The 21644-nt window shown below is 42.7% G+C and overlaps 1 protein-coding gene across 1 annotated transcript in view; it reads right to left on the minus strand.

Moving 5' to 3' along the window:
• Positions 1 to 703: 703 nt before the first annotated feature.
• Positions 704 to 21644, minus strand: part of LOC140468147 (proto-oncogene vav-like) — a 134875-nt gene continuing 113934 nt past the window's right edge. The window contains exons 20-27 of the mRNA XM_072564352.1: positions 18816 to 18952; positions 15716 to 15781; positions 14612 to 14643; positions 10830 to 10946; positions 9453 to 9540; positions 5588 to 5702; positions 2298 to 2449; positions 704 to 967 (exon numbers count right to left, since the gene is read on the minus strand). Of these exons, the coding sequence (XP_072420453.1) occupies positions 911 to 967; positions 2298 to 2449; positions 5588 to 5702; positions 9453 to 9540; positions 10830 to 10946; positions 14612 to 14643; positions 15716 to 15781; positions 18816 to 18952 (764 nt within the window). The 3' untranslated portion in view covers positions 704 to 910. The remainder of the gene's footprint in view (positions 968 to 2297; positions 2450 to 5587; positions 5703 to 9452; positions 9541 to 10829; positions 10947 to 14611; positions 14644 to 15715; positions 15782 to 18815; positions 18953 to 21644) is intronic.

Genomic DNA, 21644 nt, shown 5'->3' on the forward strand with positions numbered 1-21644 from the left:
GGGGTGGCTTCGTGGGTCACTCGCTGTTTTCAGTGACCCCACCCAGCAGCATCCCAATGGGAATGCTCTCATCCCTCCAACAGAGAGCCGGGAATGTGTCACCCCCTCCAGAATCAAAGGCAGTACACACCTCGGCTCCCCACTCCCTGGATAGCACCATGGAGCTGCTGCACTGCTGCCTATACCTTGGTTTGAGCCAGATGCATAACTGAGGCTCCTTTCTGTTCTCTCCTGGTGAGTGTAAATGATTGTATTGATATCACAGTGTCAGAGGAGAGCAGCAGAGTTATAATGCCTGGGGCCCTAGCCAATATTTATCCTTAAATCAACATCACGAGAACAAGTGATGTGGTCTGTAGCACATTGCCGTTCATGGGAGCTTGCTGTGCTGCGTTTCGCATATTCATGACACTAATTAGTGTTGGCCAATCAATGATATCTTAGCCAGCTGCGCCCATGTCCCAGGACCAATTATTAAAACAACCTAGGACTGTGATCACAGTTCAAAAAATGCCTCATTGGCTGAAAAGTGCTTTGGGCCATCCTGAAGTCATGAGAGGCGCTACATAAATACAACTCTCTCTCTCTCTCTTCTCAATATGGAATTTGTTCACCTCTTCAACTAATCCAGTTTGCAAAGAAAGGCAGAGACAAAAAGTGTTCTTGAGAATATTTTTAAACTGTATTAATAAATACAGACAGATCAATTCTTGATTATATTGGAAAGAATCTTGTTTATATAAAAGAATACAATATTGCCAGAGTAGAACTCAGAAAGTTAATACTTTGAGATGATTAGGGCACCCCTCCAGTGAGGTTCTGGATGCAGAAAGCCACAGAGAAGTGACCTTTATCTGGACAGAGAATCTCCTTTGTATCATCGATGGAGTACCCACAGAAGGCTGAAGCTTCAGTAACAGTAATCGGAATAATCTTCTTCCACGTAGTTGGCTGGGAAAAAACCGACCTGGAAACAGAGAACGGGTAACGTTACACACCGGTCAAATACAACTGTTTGTACAAACGTAGACCTTCAGAGTTAGAGCAGGGCCCCTCCAGTCTGCTCCACTTTTCAGTAAGGCTGGGGTTGATCTGTCTGATCTCCACTTCCCAATTTCTCCTGTATCACAAATGTCTGTGCGACTCGGCTTTGAATTAACTCAAAGGCACAGCCTCCACTACTATCTGCTTTTGTGATTGCAATAGGGGCGGAAGAGGCTCAAATAGACATCCTGCCTTGTATAGGCTATTAACTGGGTCATTCACAAAACGCTGCAGATCTGAAACATGAGCTGGAAAAACTCAGCAGATGAGGATGCATCTGTGAAGAGGAACAGAGTTAACTTGAGTTCAGGTGAAAGGTTATCAACAGGAAACGTTCGCTCTGTTTCTCGCTACAGTCCTGTGCGGCCAGCTGAGGTTTCCAACATTTTTTGATCATTTTTTAAAATCTAATTCTTGGTGAGAGATTACTGCACAGATGTTTTTTCACATCACAACAGTGACTACATTACAAAACAGCGATGTGGGTCTCTGGAACAAACTGCAAGTGCTGCTTTGCAAGTCCAACTCCCCTTCCTCTGGCAGGCTAGCAACCAGAGAGCAGTAGTGGTACTGTGGTAACGTCAGTAGGCTTGAAGTCAAGGTTAATTTTCTGGGGATGTGGGTTCAAATCCCACCACGACCAACTGGAAGTACGAGAAACAACCTCTCTCCTCGATTAAATGAGAGCTTAGGGTGTAGAAAGTACTGCCAGGAAACGTGGTGGAGGCAGGTTCAATTGAGGCATTCAAGAGGGGGCATTTGTCTAGAAACAGTGTGCAGGGATTTGGGGAAGAGGCAGGGGACGAGCATTGGGTCATGTCGCTCGTTTGAAGGGCTGATGCAGACACCTCGGTGCTGTCAGTTAAAAATCACACAACATCAGGCCATCACCCAACAGGTTTAATTGGAAGCACACTAGCTGTCAGAGTGCTGCTCCTTCATCAGGTGCTGGAACATTTTTTGTGCTTCTATGATACTTAAATCCCGGTACATAAACTATAAAGCTTGCCTAATGTCGATCACTGGAGGAAACTGCCATCCTTACCTGGTCTGGCCTACAGGTGACTCCAGACCCACAGCAACGTGGGTGACTCTTAACCACCATTGGGGACGGGGAACAAATAATTACTGGATTAGTCTCAACTGGATTCTGTTGGAAAGGGCTGTTTATGTACACATTGCCAGTGGGACGCAGAGTGACAAGTGGGAACTGGGTTGGGAACAAAGATTGGAAACACGAGGTTACCACACACCCTGCCATATACTTCTCCTTTCCACCATCCAGGCGATCCTTTCTTATTGATGATCTTAACCACATCTCCTTCTTTCAAGCTCAGTTCCGATCGATCCCGGGCTGAGAAATCGTAACGGGCCTTTGCTGTCCCAAAGCACTTCAAACTTGCCCCTGCAAAGCATCAAAATCAGAGGAGATCCTCAACGCCAGTATAGTAAATCCCCGATTAAAGTTGGAATTAGATTAATAGTCACATCATTTAAAAAGGGACCTAGAGGGCAACCTTTTTCACACAGAGGGTGGTGCGCGTATGGAACGAGCTGCCAGATGAAGTGGTGGAGGCTGATACAATTACAATGTTTAAAAGGCTTCTGGATGGGTATATGAATAGGAAGGGTTTCGAGGGACATGGGCCAAGTGCTGGCAGGTGGGACTCAAGTAACTTAGGATATCAGGTCAGCATGAGAGTCTGTTTCAGTGCTGTACATCTCTATGACTCAAAGTACAGTGAAATGTGTACAATGTCACCGCATATAGTGCCACTTTCATAGATGCTCAGAAAATCCCTACAGTATGGAGAGGCCATTTGACCCATCTAGACCACACCAACCCCCTGAAGGGCATCCCACTCAGTCACTGTAACCCTGCATCTCTCACAGCTAATCCATATAACCTACACATCCCTGGAGTCAATGGGCAATTTAGCATGGACAATCCACCAAACCTGCATATCTTTGGACAGTGGGAGGAAACCCACGCAGACACAGGGAGAATGTGCAAAACTCCACACAGACAGTGACCCCAGGGTGGAATTGATCCCACGTCCCTTGCGCTAAGAGGTAGTAATGCTAACCACTGAGGCTCCGTACCACCTCTTATGTACTATTGGTACAAAATAGTGAAATAAAGAGAAAAGCTGAAAGTTCTACCTTACAGTTCTTCACATTATAAATTAGGATGACAAAGACATAAAGTTAACTGATAACTCCTTTGAACATGGTTTGCAGATGCCAGTGTTGGACTGGGGTGGACAAAGTTAAAAATCACACAACACCAGGTTATAGTCCAACAGGTTTAATTGTAAGCACTAGCTTTCAGAGTGTCGCTCCTTCATCAGGTGATCATTAGGTTAGATTACTTACAGTGTGTAAACAGGCCCTTCGGCCCAACAAGACCACACCAACCCTCCTAAGAGCAACCCACCCAAACCCATTCCCCTACATTTACCCCTTCACCTGACACAACAGGCAATTTAGCACGGCCAATTCACCTATGAAGGAGCAGCGCTCCGAAAGCTAGTGTGCTTCCTTTGAAAATGGTTTTGTATTAAGAGAATAGTTACATAAATTTGTTTTAACATTGTGAGTGTTAATTTTTCCTCATGCTTCCGCTCCTATATGCCAACCTCCCTCCAGTTCCTACCCCTATCCTCAGACAATCTTCCTCCCATCTCCAAATCCCTATCCCACTCCTCTCTGTTTGTCCCGGTCTCCTCTCCTGGCTCCTGTTCTGAACTTTCATTGCTGCCTTGGGCAGTTTCCTGATGAAGGGCTTTTGCCCGAAATGTCAACTCTCCTGCTCCTCGGACGCTGCCTGACCTGCTGTGCTTTTCCAGCACCACTCTGATCTTGACTCTAATCTCCAGCAACTGTAGTCCCCACTTTCGCCACGTTTGCCTTGGGCACTACCGAGTGGCAGATATTGGTTAGTGCAACCAACTACTGCCACCAGACGGAGCCTGTCAATCAAAACTGCAGGGAATTGGTATTTATTTTGTCTTTCTTGTCAACTTTTAATTTTTATGGTATTGTAAAGGTTTTATAACATGGAATGTACACCATTTCAACTCAGTAACATTTTAAAGTATTGGGAAAGGTCCTGAGTATTCTAATAGTTGCTGATGTTGAATGATGTATTTATACTATTTAAGATGGATTACACAGTACTACAGATATGCTCCTGTATTTGAACCAGCACATTGTGTACCCAGAGCAAAAAAATAACTGAAGGAACCTAACTCCAGTCCTACCATTGACTTCTAGGGGAAGCTGTGATTCACTTAGCTTTTCCATTTAAAGTCATGGTTTTCAGGAATATAATCACTGGGATCGGGCCTATGTGATTCACCTCTCTCTCAGCAAGAACCTGCAGCTACAACTTGAGGGGTGGCACGGTGGCTCAGTGGTTAGCATCGCTGCCCCACAGCACCAGGGATCTGGGTTCAAGTCCAGCTTCAGGTAACTGTCTGTGTAGCATTTGCACATTGCCCCCATTGTCTGCGTGGGTTTCCTCCCACAGACCAAAGATGCGCAGGTTAGGGTGGATTGGCCAGGCTAAGTTGCCCACCGTGTGCAGGTCAGGGAAATGCAGGGATGTGAGTGGGTATGGGCTGAATGGCCTGTTTCCATACTGTAGGGACTCTGTGATTGAAAACTTCTGCTAACTTCTCACTGCATTTGGCAACCCTGCTTGATAATGACACCACATTCCCAAGTATTGGACACTCAATGCCCTCGCCACGGCCAATCAGAACGTAAATCAACACTTCATTAGACGATTCTGATCAATCAGCTCCTCTACAATTTGGCTGACAAAGTGACAAATTTAAGGTAAAATGACAAGTTTAAGGCAAATCTTTCAACACTGCACTTTCTTTTGATGTCCCAATGATATTTCTCCAAAGCTTGCTTGCGTCAATATTCTAGAGATAAAACTGTGAAAACTAGGAACAACAGTAGGTCATTCAGTCCCGAAAGACTGCTCGGCAGTTCGATATGATCGGAGCTGATTTTATTATTCCACGTCCTTGCCTGCCTGCTCCATCTAACCCTTACTTGTTGAGAATCTCTCTACCTCTGACCTAAGAATGTTCAGGACTCTGCATTCACCACCTTTTCAGGAAGACAGTTCCCAAAGACGTACCTCCTTCTGAGAGAGAAGATTTCTCAGCTCTGCCGCAAATGATGTCTGTTTTTGAACCCCCCCCCGAGAAGACGAAACGTCCTCAGGGACAACTTGCAAACTCCACACAGACAGTCGCCCGAGACTGGAATCGAACCCAGGTCCCCGGCGCCGTGAGGCTAACCACTGAGCCACCATGACTTTACTGCAGTCGTCCGACCTAATAACAATCTCTCAGAAGGGAGATGATCTGAGTCACTATCACACAGTGGTTTGTGGGAGTTTACTGTGCACAAACCTTTGTCTGGAAGTGCTCTCAGACATCCTGTGAATATGAGAGGCAGTACAGGAAACATCCTGGGGCTTTGTTTATTCCCCATCTGTTCATCCAACTCTTTGTGCACTCACCTGAAAACTTAGGGATGGTTCTTTTTTCTGGTTCTTGGAAAGAATTTTGCAAAGCTGTATCCATCGTCTTAAAACATTCCTTTAGGGAATTGTGCTGGTAAAATTCCACCAATTCCTGCAGGAAAACAAGGATCTGTTTGTCTGTTGAAGGTGATCTTTTTGGAGTGAGGCTTAACTTACAACAATGAGAGAACACACAACACATGCAAAACTATTCAGAAATCCAAATTAACGAAACCACAAGGGTCCAGCAGATACAGCATTAATGCAAATTCAACTCCCATGGATTGCAGACATGAGATGTTTGATTAGATTAGATTGGATTCCCTACAGTGTGGAAACAGGCCGTTCGGCCCAACCTGTCCATGCCGACCCTTCAAAGAGTAACCCACCCAGACCCATTTTTCTCTGACTAATACACCTAACACTATTGGCAATTTAGCATGGCCAATTCACCTGGCCTGCACAGCTTTGGATTGTGGGAGGAAACCGGAGCACCCAAAGGGAACCCACGTAGACACAGGGAGAACGTGCAAATTCCACACAGTCACCCTAGGCTGGAATCAAAAGCAGGTTCCTGGCACAGCGAGACTGCAGTACTAAATACTGAGCCACCTTTACGTCCATCAAAGTGACTCAAAAACAGAACATAATCAGAGAAGGATAAATGCAGAAAGTACTGGAGAAATGTGGACTGCAGTCACACTAGACTCTAAATTTTAACTCTCTCTCTCTCTCTTTCTCCACAGATGCTGCCTGACCTGCTGAGTTTCTCCAGCAGTTTCTCTTTTTGCTTCAGACCTCCAGCATCCACGGTACCTTTAAAGTACTGCCACAAATTCACCTGCACCTCCACACACATCATTTACTGCATCCGCTGCACCCGATGTGGCCTCCTCTACATTGGGGAGACAGACCGCCTACTTGCGGAACGTTTCAGAGAACACCTCTGGGACACCCGGACCAACCAACCCAACCACCCCGTGGCTCAACGCTTCAACTGCCCCTCCCACTCCACCAAGGACATGCAGGTCCTTGGACTCCTCCATCGCCAGATCATAGCAACATGACGGTTGGAGGAAGAGCGCCTCATCTTCCGCCTAGGAACCCTCCAACCACAAGGGATGAACTCAGATATCTCCAGTTTCCTCATTTTCCCTCCCCCCACCTTGTCTCAGTCCCAACCCTTGAACTCAGCACCACCTTCCTAACCTGCAATCTTCTTCCTGACCTCTCCGCCCCCACCCCCACTCCGGCCTATCACCCTCACCTTGACCTCCTTCCACCTATCGCATTTCCAACGTCCCTCCCCCAAGTCCCTCCTCCCTACCTTTTATCTTAGCCTGCTGGACACACTTTCCTCATTCCTGAAGAAGGGCTCATGCCCGAAACGTCGATTCTCCTGCTCCTTGGATGCTGCCTGACCTGCTGCGCTTTTCCAGCAACACATTTTTCAGCCCTGATCCTCCAGCATCTGCAGTCCTCACTTTCTCCTACCTTTGAAGTCTGAATGGAACTGGGTGCGCTGAAGTAGTAGGAGGCCAGTCTGCCCGACATAACTTTGCAATCCCTTTGAAAGAGCTCTCCAAGTATAAAAACCAGGAGCAGGAGTAGGAAATTCAGCCAGTTGAGCCTGCTCCACCGTTTAATACGATCATGGCTGATCTCCTCTTGGCCTGAACTCCACTTCCCCTGCCCACCTCTTGTAGGCCATGACTAATTGATAATCTGCCTATCTCCTCTTGTGTTTATTCAGTGCCCTGGCATCCATCAAACTCTGGGGTCATGAATTCTATAGATAGTTGGCACGGGGTTGCCATTAGGCTAGCTTTATATGTTATGGACCAGGGCAGACCCCCTCAAAATACTCTAAGAAAGTAGCCTAGATCCTAACATTTTCTTATGTTAAGGGCAAATGCAAAGTGAGTGTTCCAGGTGCGATGTAGCTGGTCAAACCACTTGGCTTTACGCAAAACAGAATTTATTTAAATTCTATAATTGAAACACAGACAAAAGAATATCTTAACTAATGGAAGACCTAACCAACCCAACAACAAAATTTGTTACTAATGATGGTTGGGTAGGCTGGCCATGGGAAGTTGCCCGTAGTGTTGGGTAAGGGGTAAATGTAGGGGTATGGGTGGGTTGCGCTTCGGCGGGTCGGTGTGGACTTGTTGGGCCGGGGGGCCTGTTTCCACACTGTAATGTAATCTAATCTAATCTAATCTAATTGTTCGAATATAGTAACACCCCATGAGCACACCCCCTAGCTAAAAGGTAAATCCAAACACAGATTCCCACAGGCGGGAGGGAACAACATCTACAGAGGGTCTTCAGAGAAAGGCAGAGGAATCCTTTACTGAAGCTTGCAACTCCCCTGGACTCTCACAGAGTGACTGTTACAGCTAAAAACACTAGAGAAAACCTGAACTGAGAGAACTGGCCACTCCCCTTGTCTTGTTAAACTAGACCCTTCAGCACCTCTGCTTTATGACCCAGGAACAAAGTAACTTCTTTAAAGTGACAGCATCGCCACAAGTTATCAGATTTAAAAGAAAATATTGGTTCAAATGTCACCATTTGCCATCGCAGGATTTGAGCCCAGAAAACTGGCCTGCCATTTTGTATAACTAGGGTGGAGAGTGTGTTGCTGGAAAAGCACAGCAGGTCAGGCAGCATCCGAGGAGCAGGAGAATCAATGTTTCGAGCAAAAGCCCTTCATCAAGCCCTTTCCTGATGAAGAGTTTTTGCCCGAAACGTCGATTCTCCTGCTCCTCGGATGCTGCCTGACCTGCTGTGCTTTTCCAGCACCACACTTTCGACTCTGATCTCCAGCATCTGTAGTCCTCACTTTCACCTGTTCGTATAACTAGCCCAGTGACATTATCATGACACCATCACTTTCCACACGGAAAGTGAATTCAAATCTCTCCATCTGCCATGGCAGGATTTGAACCCAGGGCCTTGGGACCTGTAGATAAATAGCCTCTCAGGAACGTCGCTGGGCCACTGCTCCTTCCAATTAGTTAAATCTTCCCTGGACACTTTTTCCCCACATTATGTTCCTTTTTCCAGGTCTTTTCCCACTCACTGAACATATCAATAGCTTTTTGTTGCCTCTGGATTATAAACAAGAAACCTCTTCATTTCATCCCCAGTCAATTCTTTTGCCAGTCACCTCCTGTCCTGGCAGTGAAAACAGCTTCTCTCTGCCTCCTTTTTCAATTCTGCTGAAAGTGTGTGTCTGTTTTGCAATCGTCTCTGTCCGACGGAGAACCAGCTTTTGAAGTACCACAACAACAGCAGAAGCCCTGTGCCCCCAGGTGACATTCACCCATTCAAAGACCTGACACCCTCCTGCAAGTCTTTTTTCCTGAAGTTGGTAGCTGCCAGAGCACATCAGGTAAGAACCCATTACACACAGAATGTTGCGAAACTCAGAAACATTGTCATACATGTTGATCAGAATCATAGAATCCCTGCAGCATGAAAACAGGCCATTTGGCCCATTAAGTCCACACCTAGACCCAATGTATCCCTGCCTTTCCCAGGGCTAATCCAGCTGACCTACACATCCCTCGACACTATGGGCAATTTCCCATGGCAAATCCACCCTAGCCTGGACATATTTGGACTGTGGGAGGAAACCCACGCAGACACGGAGGGGATGTACAAACTCCACACAGACAGTCACCCTGAGACTGGAATCAAACCCGGGTCCCTGGTGCTGTGGAGTAGCAGTGCTAACCACTGAGACACCGTGCTGTATCCCTTGACAGGATATTTATCAACAGGGAGACCTCTCTGGCCTGGGTTGAAGTGTATGCGTTTGTTGTACCACAGTTTAAATTCGGTTCATACATACCAGTAATGACTTGAAGGCCTTCTTGTCTGTCACACGAAATAAACCATCTGATGTGGTCACCTTAATGTGCTTTACTTCTGAATTGAACCTGTCACAAAACATCATGAAATATTAACGTCGTGGCCTGAAGCCTTTACTGAACTGTCTGAGACACTGTGCTGTGCAGTCCTGACCCGTGAACGTTTGATATTTTAACAGCAGAGTTAAGACCCAATGTTCAGTCTGAATGAAGAGACCAATTGAGACTGAACAAAAGAACACACAAACTAGCAGCAACAGCAGGACAATCAGACCCTTCAAGAATGCTCCTCCATCCTGATCTGACTCATCATCTTCAACAGGAGACCCCTTATTTAGGAGCTGCATCTTCACTCGCTCTGGTCTCTGGGAGAGTTTCAGACTGAACTAATTACCTATTCGGAGTGTCTCGGTGTGGAACTGTACCCCAAGTCTGATAAACCAAACCATCTGCTTCAATTCAGAGTCAGGTCACAGACTTGCCATCAGCTTAGAATCCCTACAGTGCAGAAACAGGACATTCAGCCCATCGAGTCCACACCACCCCTCCGAAGAGAATCCCACCCGGACCTGTATTTCCCCATGGCCAATCCCGCTAACCTGCACATCTTTGGACTGCGGGAGGAAACCAGAGCACCTGGAGGAAACTCACGCAGACACTGTGCAAAAACAGTCGCCTGAGGGTGGAATCGAACCTGTGTCATTGGTGCTATGAGGCAGCAGTGCTAACCACTGAGCCACCATGTTGCCCCAATGGAACGATAGAACAGGTCTGATGGGCTGAATAGCCTCCTGTTATTCCTAATAATGAATCCCCTTCACAGTAACAATAAACCAAACTTTGCTGATTAAATAGAGACATAACAAGGTGGCATAAACCTGGACCTCACTGCCTGTGTGGGTGAGAGAGGCAGAAACCCTTCTCACATTGAGGAAGGATTTCGATGTGAACTTGTGATGCTAAGGTTATGGGTCAAGAGCTGGGAAATGGGATTAGAATTGTTTGGGGTTTGTTTTTGACCAGTGCAAATGTGATGGGCTGAAGATTCTTTCTCTTCTGTATGTCTCTGTGAGTCTAAACAGGTCACTGACAGACCAGTCTTGAACATTAGTCCCTCCGATCCTGATTAAATGTCACCGCTCTCAGATACGGGAATGTAAACAGACTGCAACTGCAATTTTTATCAGACATTGGGTAACTTTATCATATACATTGAGCTGGTGTGATTTGTCTCTTTCTCTTTCCCACATGCACGTATACACACAGGAGTAATGAATCTTATCAACATTGCGGGTGACACAAAACAATATTGACATTGAGAAGATGTTTGTGGTTTGCTCTTAATTTCCCCTCCTTACTTGATACTGATGGCGTATTCCCCAGCATCCTTCACTCTCTGTCTTACTAAGTAAGTACCATCTGAGCGACTGTTGAGAAGTGTTTCTGCCTGGCATCTTTCCATGGGTCCAGCATACCTGCAAGAGACAAGACTCAGGGTCATGGCGGGTAAAGCTTCCTCTGCTTTCGCAGTCTGCACTCAAATTTAGCTACAAAAATCCCACTTTGATTTTTTGAATGACATACTAATTTATCCCTTATCAGATTTACCATTTACCCCGTATCCGATTTACAATTTACCCCGTATCAGATTTACAATTTACCCCATATCAGATTTACAATTTATCTTGTATCAGATTTACAAGTTTCCCTGTATCAGATTTACAATTTACCCCATGCTGAATTTACAATTTACCCTGTGCTGAATTTACAATTCACCCTGGATCAGATTTATAATTTACCCTGCGCTGAATTTACAATTCACCCTGTATCAGATTTACAATTTAACCCATATCAGATTTACAATTCACCCTGTATCAGATTTGCAATTGACCCTGCATCAGATTTACAATTTAACCTGTGCTGAATTTACAATTCACCCTGTATCGGATTTACTATTTATCCTGTATCAGATTTACAATTTACCCTGTATCAGATTTATAATTTACCCTGTATCAGATTTATAATTTACCCTGTGCTGAATTTACAATTCACCCTGTATCAGATTTACAATTTACCCTGTATCAGATTTGCAATTTATCCCTTATCAGATTTATAATTTGCCCTGCGCTAAATTTACAATTGACCCTGCATCAGATTTACAATTTAACCTGTGCTGAATTTACAATTCACCCTGGATCAGATTTACAATTTATCCTGTATCAGATTTATAATTTACCCCGTATCAGATTTACAATATACCCTGTATCAGATTTATAATTCACCCCGTATCAGATTTACAACTCACCCTGTGTCAGATTTATAATTCACCCTGTATCAGATTTATAATTCACCCTGTGTCAGATTTATAATTCACCCTGTGTCAAATTTACAATTTACCCTGTATCAGATTTATAATTCACCCTGTGTCAGATTTATAATTCACCCTGTGTCAGATTTATAATTCACCCTGTGTCAGATTTGTAATTTACCCTGTGTCAGATTTATAATTTACCCTGTATCAGATTTGTAATTTACCCTGTATCAGATTTATAATTTACCTTGTGTCAGATTTATCATTCACCCTGTGTCAGATTTATCATTCACCCTGTATCAGATTTGTAATTTACCCTGTATCAGATTTATAATTTACCTTGTGTCAGATTTGTAATTTACCCTGTATCAGATTTGTAATTTACCCTGTATCAGATTTGTAATTTACCCTGTATCAGATTTATCATTCACCCTGTATCAGATTTATAATTCACCCTGTATCAGATTTATCATTCACCCTGTGTCAGATTTATAATTTACCCTGTATCAGATTTATAATTTACCCTGTGTCAGATTTATAATTTACCCTGCATCAGATTTATAATTTACCCTGTATCAGATTTATCATTCACCCTGTGTCAGATTTTTAATTTACCCTGTATCAGATTTATCATTCACCCTGTATCAGATTTATCATTCACCCTGTATCAGATTTATAATTTACCCTGTGTTAGATTTATAATTTACCCTGTATCAGATTTGTAATTTACCCTGTGTCAGATTTATCATTCACCCTGTATCAGATTTATAATTTACCCTGTGTCAGATTTATAATTTACCCTGTATCAGATTTATAATTCACCCTGTGTCAGATTTATAATTTACCCTGTGTCAGATTTGTAATTTACCCTGTATCAGATTTATAATTTACCCTGTATCAGATTTATAATTTACCCTGTGTCAGATTTCTAATTTACCCTCTTTCAGATTTATAATTCACCCTGTGTCAGATTTATAATTTACCCTGTGTCAGATTTGTAATTTACCCTGTATCAGATTTATAATTTACCCTGTGTCAGATTTGTAATTTACCCTGTGTCAGATTTATCATTCACCCTGTGTCAGATTTATCATTCACCCTGTATCAGATTTATAATTTACCCTGTATCAGATTTGTAATTTACCCTGTGTCAGATTTATAATTTACCCTGTATCAGATTTGTAATTTACCCTGTGTCAGATTTATCATTCACCCTGTATCAGATTTATAATTTACCCTGTATCAGATTTATAATTTCCCCTGTGTCAGATTTATAATTTACCCTGTATCAGATTTATAATTTACCCTGTATCAGATTTGTAATTTACCCTGTGTCAGATTTATCATTCACCCTGTATCAGATTTATAATTTACCCTGTATCAGATTTATAATTTCCCCTGTGTCAGATTTATAATTTACCCTGTATCAGATTTATAATTCACCCTGTGTCAGATTTATCATTCACCCAGTATCAGATTTATAATTTACCCTGTATCAGATTTATCATTCACCCTGTATCAGATTTATAATTTACCCTGTATCAGATTTATAATTTCCCCTGTATCAGATTTATCATTCACCCTGTATCAGATTTATCATTCACCCAGTATCAGATTTATAATTTACCCTGTATCAGATTTATCATTCACCCTGTATCAGATTTATAATTTACCCTGTGTCAGATTTGTAATTTACCCTGTATCAGATTTATAATTTACCTTGTATCAGATTTATAATTTACCCTGTATCAGATTTATAATTTACCCTGTATCAGATTTATAATTTACCCTGTATCAGATTTATCATTCACTCTGTATCAGATTTATCATTCACCCTGTATCAGATTTATCATTCACTCTGTATCAGATTTGTAATTTACCCTGTGTCAGATTTATCATTCACCCTGTGTCAGATTTATCATTCACCCTGTGTCAGATTTATAATTTACCCTGTATCAGATTTATAATTTACCCTGTATCAGATTTGTAATTTACCCTGTGTCAGATTTATAATTTACCCTGTATCAGATTTGTAATTTACCCTGTGTCAGATTTATCATTCACCCTGTATCAGATTTATAATTTACCCTGTATCAGATTTATAATTTCCCCTGTGTCCGATTTATAATTTCCCCTGTGTCAGATTTATAATTTACCCTGTATCAGATTTGTAATTTACCCAGTATCAGATTTATAATTTACCCTGTATCAGATTTGTAATTCACCCAGTATCAGATTTATAATTTACCTTGTGCTGAATTTATAATTTACCCTGTATCAGATTTATAATTTCCCCTGTGTCAGATTTATAATTTACCCTGTATCAGATTTATAATTTACCCTGTATCAGATTTATAATTTCCCCTGTGTCCGATTTATAATTTCCCCTGTGTCAGATTTATAATTTACCCTGTATCAGATTTGTAATTTACCCAGTATCAGATTTATAATTTACCATGTGTCAGATTTGTAATTCACCCAGTATCAGATTTATAATTTACCTTGTGCTGAATTTATAATTTACCCTGTATCAGATTTATAATTTACCTTGTGCTGAATTTATAATTCACCCAGTATCAAATTTATAATTTACCTTGTGCTGAATTTATAATTCACCCTGTATCAGATTTATAATTTACCCTGTATCAGATTTATAATTTACCCTGTATCAGATTTATAATTCACCCAGTATCAGATTTATAATTTACCTTGTGCTGAATTTATAATTTACCCTGGATAAACCTGATAGAAACAATATCCAAAAATGTTCTCACTGGGAGAAAGAGGCATTTATGGTGAAAATATTTAGAATGAGATGACTCTGCTTACCAGGAATAGGAAGAATAGTCTATCTGAGATGCCTGCAAGATACAAGTTTAGAAGACAATTTGGAAAAATGTTTCCAATTTTAATTGTTTAACAATATCTGTACCAACAGCTGTCCTGTTTCGTGTGGAGGAGATTCCCAGCAACCACAGACAAGCCCCTATCGACATAATTAAGAGTCTGGCACAATCCCACTTTCTCTGCATATAACTATCATAAAAGCCAGGATGGAGAGAAACACTGGATTGAGGAAATGAGGTGAGTGTTGGGAATGGATGGGGTCAAGAAGTTAGAGTTATCCAACATGGAAAGACCCTTTGGTCCAACCACCCATACTGACTGTAATCCCAAACCATTCTAGTCCCACCTGCCTGCTCCTGGCCCATATCCCTCCAAATCTTTCCTATTCATGTACTTATCCAAATGCCTTTTAAATGCTGAAATTGTACCCATGTCCATCGTTTGCTCAGGAAGTTCATTCCACACACAAGCCACCTGCTATGTGAAACAATTATCCCTCAGGTCTTTTTAAAATCTTTCTTCTCTCACCTTAAAAACATGCCCCCTCATTTTGAAATCTTTCAAAAGACCTTTACCGTTCACCTTGTCTATGCCCCCCATGATTTTATAAACTTCTATAAGGTCACCCCTCAGCCTCCTACACTCCAGTGAAAACGTTTCAGCCTATCCAGCCTCTCCTTACAACCCAAGCCTTCCATACCCGGCAACATCCTGGTAAATCTCTTCTGAACCCTCTCCAGTTTAATAATATCCTTCCTATAACAGAGTAACGCAGTACTCCAGAAGAGATGGATGAGGTGTTAAGTGGGAGATAGTGTTAAGATGATCGAGTGAGTGTTGGGAATAGATGGGGTGAGGAAATCAAATTTATCTTGTTGTCAGGTAATACAAAAGATTCAATTCCTTCCATATTTAGGCTGGGTTTTTTTTTTAAAACAGTGTACGCGATTTGGTGCATATCTAACTAACCCAACTGTAGAATCTCGGCTCTTTGGAGTTGGCCCAATACATGTACTGCCCTCCACAGTCAGGTGCTATTCGCTGAGAACAAGGACCTAGAATATAAATCAAGAGGGTATTACTTACGCATACGAAGGGTTTTACTTTAGAACAGGGGAACCAGCCAATCTCATTTGTAGATGTATTCCTTCCCTGAAGGCATTAAAAGAAAAACATTAATTAACTCATTTTATTTAACTTCTGGGTTAATTCATTACTGTTTGATATATTTGTTCATATTACTCCCTGTTAATCAATCTTAAACCAATTGTACAAAAGCAAAGTACTGTGGGTGCTGAAATTCCGAGGAAAACTCAGGAATTTCAAAGAAAAATTCATCCCAGACTCAAAATATTAACTCTGTTTCTCTCAGCATAAATGCTGCCAGACCTGTTGTGTTTCTCCAGGATTCTGTGTTCGCTTCAAACCAGCTATCAAGTTGAAATTGAGACGTTTGGATCTTTTCTCTTGTGGAGTGGGTTTATTGACTTCCTCAGTCTTATAACTCCTGACCCACAGCCAGTGTTCTAGGTGCGGCCTTTATATTTTCTTATTTATTTCCTAATCAACCTATTCAGAGATGTTACTACACACCTTTCAAGCAGGTGGGACTTGAACCTGAGCCAGAGGTACACACACTACCACAAGGACCCTTTAAATCGGTTTGCATGCTATTATGAACAGCCATCTTCCTTACAGTGTGGAAACAGACCCTTCGGCCCAATAAGTCCACACTGACCCTCCAAAGAGTAACCCCCCTTCCCTCTGACTAATGCACCTGACGTTATGGGCAATTTAGCATGGGCCAATCCACCCTGACCTGCACATCTTTGGACTGTGGGAGGAAACCAGAGTACCTGGAGGAGACCCACGCAGACACGGGGAGAATGTACAAACTCCACACAGACAGTCACCCGAGGCTGGAATCGAACCCTAGTCCCTGGTGCTGTGAGGCTGCAGTGCTAACCACTGAGCCACCCCAAAGTTTTACTTTACTTTATGATTATGTATGACTTTTGTCACTGATGCAGGCACTGTGGTCAGGCAATTTATGTGACTTTTCACTGTATTTTTCTTGTGAAAGGTACACTTGACAATAAATTTCTCTTCAATTTTGTTGTCATGTAATGAAAATGATGAACACTAGATAGCACCAAAGAGCAGAATCCCAGTACAACAGGCAAAGACCTTAATAAAATCAATACTGGATGTTTATTAGCAATCTGAAATGCATTAATTTTCTATGTTAAACTCAGATTTCCCAAAGGTGTATTGCATTGTATTTAGCCATGGAGGGTGTTTGCATTTAGTGCTTGCTCAGGTATTCCCCAGGGATGTAATCATTTGGTGATCCTTTACCTTCACCTCTGATCATTGGCAGTATTGATTATGCTGAGTACTTATTTCTCATCACTTTAACTAAAAGCTACATTTGAGTTGGATAGAGGTGGTTAGTCATAGAGTCATACTGCATGAGAGAATTCTAGAACACTGGTGTTTAACTGGGAGAATTCTGGGCTTTAAGTAGAGAAAATACTGGTCTTTCACTGGGAGAAATCTGGTCTTTAACTGGGAGCAATACTGATCTTTAATTGGGAGAACTCTGGTCTTTAATGGGAGAACTCTGTGTGTTTAACTGGGAGAAATCTGGTATTTAAAAGGGAGAACTCTGATGTTTAACTGAAAGAAATCTGGGATAATTTGCTCTTTAATTGGGAGAAATCTGGTCATTAACTGGGAGAACTCTTGTCTTTAACAGGGAAATTTTGTCTTAAACTGGCGACAAATCTGGTCATTCACTGGGATGTATCTGGTATTTAACTGGGATAACTCTGGTCTTTAAGTGGTAGACCTCTGGTTGTTAACTGGGAGAATACTGGTCTTTAATGGGAGAACACTGGTCTTTAACTGGGAGAAATCTGGCCTTTGGGTGAAATCTGATCTTTAACTGGGATACCTCTGGTCTTTAACTGGGAGAAATCTGGTCTTAAACTGGGGAGAATCTGTTTTTTAACTGGGAGAATGCTGGACTTTAATTGGGAAAGATCTGGTCTTTAACTGGGTGAAATCTGATCTTTAACAGATAGAAATCTGGTCTTTTTCTGGGAGAAATACAGGTCTTTAACAGGAAAAACACTGGTCTTTAATGGGAGAGCTCTGGTCTTTAACTAGGAGAAATCTGTTCTTTAACTGGGAGTACTCTCGTCTTTAATTGGGAAACTCTGTCTCTAACTGGGAGAACTCTGATCTTTGATAGCACTCTGGTCTTTAACTGGGAGAAATCTGATCTTAAACTGAGATGAAATCTGGGTTTTAAACTGGGAGAAATCTGGGCCTTTAACTGGGAGAACTCTGGTCATTCATTGGGAGGTATCTGGTCTTTAACTGGGAGAAATCTGGTCTTTAACAGGGTGAGCTCTGGGTCTTGAACTGGGAGAAACTTATGTCTTTAACTGAGAGAAATTAGTGTCTTTAACTGGGAGATATATGGATCTTGAACTGGGAGAAATCTGGTCTGTCACTGGGAGAAATCTGGTCTTTAACTGGGAGATATACGGATCTTGAACTGGGAGAAATCTGGTCTGTCATTGGGAGAACTCTGGTCTTTAACTGGGAGATATACGGATCTTGAACTGGGAGAACTCTGGTCTGTCACTGGGAGAACTCTGGTCTTTAACTGGGAGAAATTGGGTCTTTTAAGTGGGAGAATTTCGTCTTTAACTGGGAGAAATCTGGTCATTCACTGAGAGAACTCTGACCTTTAAATGATAGAAATCTGGTCTTTAACAGGGTGAAGTCTGGGTCTTTAACTGGGACAACTCAGGGTATTTAACTGGGAGAACTCTTTCACTGAAATTGATATCACATTCAGAATAGACACAAGATACCACAACAGGCATCAGTATTAATTTCGGGAAGATTGGCAAGGGTTTCTGTTCCTTATTGCGATGCACTTCTTGTCCAAAGTGCAATAAAATCATTGTTGTTTGATGATCTTAAGGAAAGAAGAGCCGAACTGATGCAACAGTAATGCATATGCAATGTTTGCTGTACAAAAGTAGGCCATTCAGCCCATCATGGTTGTGCCAATTCTGCGTAAGCCTACTGGAATATTAAAAAGAAAATGACAACAATGTGAAAAGCTACTGCGACACCGGGATGACACAAGTCAGTCTGTGCAGCTCACCTCCCACCACTGCTGCTCCACTTCTGCTTTGGTGAGTTCGATGATATCCCCTAGAAGCAGCTTCAGAGCAGGTCCGAACGCTACGGGTGGAGGAGGCATCCCGAAATATTCTTGGCAGACTTCCGTTTTGGGCAAACCTGAGGGAAGGGGAGAGGAGATGAGAGCCTTCAAACCTGTCAGTAGTTTGCCAACAGCACGACGTGTCAAATTTTATCTTCCTCTCAATCATTCTTCTCCCTCCATTACCCTTCAATGTCCTTTGATACTGATCAACTGAAACATGGCTACAATCCAGCTCAGGATTAACAGCCATATTTCAGAGGGCTGAATGATATCCTCACGCACAAGATGTGAACATTTTGTGCCAATGATCTATTCAGAAGTAATACTATTTATGAATTATTGCCACACAATGATTTTTAAAAATATATTCTGCACTCCCAGGACAATTTGCAAGATAACTCCCTACAAAAGAAATGTCTTCTTGTTGTGGTTCTGTTCGCCGAGCTGGGAATTTGTGTTGCAGATGTTTCGTCCCCTGTCTAGGTGACATCCTCAGCGCTTGGGAGCCTCCTGTGAAGTGCTTCTGTGATGTTTCCTCAGACATTTATAGTGGTTTGTCTCTGCCGCTTCCGGTTGTCAGTTCCAGCTGTCCGCTACAGTGGCCGGTATATTGGGTCCAGGTTGATGTGCTTGTTGATTGAATCTGTGGATGAGTGCCATGCCTCTAGGAATTCCCTGGCTGTTCTCTGTTTGGCTTGTCCTATGATAGTGGTGTTGTCCCAGTCGAACTCATGTTGCTTGTCATCTGCGTGTGTGGCTACTAAGGATAGCTGGTCGTGTCGTTTCGTGGTTAGTTGGTGTTCGTGGATATGGATCATTAGCTGTCTTCCTGTTTGTCCTATGTAGTGTTTTGTGCAGTCCTTGCATGGGATTTTGTCTTCGTTTTCAGCAATCTCAACTTCTGAACTCCTTACTATTAACGATGGCTTGTGCCCTGATTTAACACTGCTGTGGTTATCATTCATCTGCCTTTCTTGCCTGTTCTTTGCAAAGTGCAAGGTTCCCACCTTCCATTCAGCTGGAGTCCTAGAGGTACAGAGATCAAGGTTCATTGTTCCATTTCCTATTTTATTTATTCCTTTGCAGTATTTCTAAGGAGGTTGGCACATCTGAGAGAATAGAGCTTCTCTGGAGCACATCAGATAGCCCAGAGTGAGCAAGGCTGCCTTCTCTCAAGAACATACGCACACTTTGCTCGAACATTGACCGCAATGATGGGAGGTTATAACCACTGCAGGATCTCACTCTGTGATGTAACTTACTACCCCCCCAACCCCCAGGAAGCTTGACAGTTCCATCCCGGCAACAAGAACTTCATTCAAACTCCAATTTGCTTCCCCCAACAAAGAATAACCAGATATGTTTGCACAGGAACCCCAGTCATAGCTAACTTAGACAAACAGAAATCCAAGCTACTCCAAGACATGGTCTGGTAAATACCAAGTAACATACACACCAGCTAATAACCATCTCCAATACAAGAGAATCTAACCATCACCCCTTGACATTCAATGGTGTTATTAGAGTCATAGAGCTGTACAGCACGAAAACAGAACCTTTGAACCAACTCATCCGCGCCAACCAGATATTGTAAACTAAGCTAGTTCCATTTGCCAGCATGCCCTATTCATATACCCATGCAGATGTCTTTTAAATGCTGTCATTGTACCAGCCTCCACCACTTCCTCTGGCAGCTCATTCCACATACGCACCACCCTCTGTGTGAAAAAGTTGCCCCTTAGGTCTCTTTTAAATCTTTCCCCTCTCATCGTAAACCTATGCCCTCTAGTTCTGCACTCCCCCCACCCCAGGGAAAAGACTTTGTCTATTTACCCTATCCATGGCCCTAATGATTTTATAAACCTCTATGAGGTCACCCCTCAGCCTCCAACGCTCCAGGGAAAACAGCCCCAGCCTGTTCAGCCTCTCCCTATAGCTCAGATCATCCAACCCTGGCAGCATCTTGTGAATCTTTTCTGAACTCTTTCAAGTTTCACAACATCTTTCCGACAGGAAGGAGACTGGAATTGCATGCAATATTCCAAAAGTGGCCTAACCAATGTCCTGTACAGCCACAACATGACCTCCCAACTTCTGTACTCAATACTCTGACCGATAAAGGAAAGCACACCAAACACCTTCTTCACTATCCTATCTACCTGCAACTCCACTATCAAGGAGCTATGAACCTGCACTCCAAGGTCTCTTTGTTCAGCAACACTCCCCAGGACCATACCATTAAGTGTATAAGTCCTGCTCTGATTTGCTTTTCCAAAATGCAGCATCTCACATTTACCTAAATTAAACTCCATCTGCCACTCCTCAGCCCATTGGCCCATCTGATCCAGATCCTGTCACAATCTGAGGTAACCTTCTTCGCTGTCCACTACACCTCCAATTTTGGTATCATTTGCAAACTTACTAACTATACCTCCTATGTCCACATCCAAATCATTTATATAAATGATGAACAGCAGTGGACCCAGAACCAATCCTTGTGGCACACCACTGGTCACAGGCCCCCAATCCGAAAGCAACCCCTCCACCACCATTCTCTGTCTCCACCTATGAACCAGTTTTGCATCCAAATGGATAGTCCTTCCTGTATTCCACATTACTATCACCAAATCCTCACCATCAATGTCATGGGAGTTACCATTGAAACTGAACTGGATTAACCATGTAAACACCACGGCTATAAGAGCAGGTCAGAGGCTAAGAGTAACCCACCTCCTGACTCCCCAAACCCTGCCCACCATCTACAAG

This window comes from Chiloscyllium punctatum, chromosome 46, assembly GCF_047496795.1.
Source record: "Chiloscyllium punctatum isolate Juve2018m chromosome 46, sChiPun1.3, whole genome shotgun sequence".
Taxonomy (NCBI): Eukaryota; Metazoa; Chordata; class Chondrichthyes; order Orectolobiformes; family Hemiscylliidae; genus Chiloscyllium; species Chiloscyllium punctatum.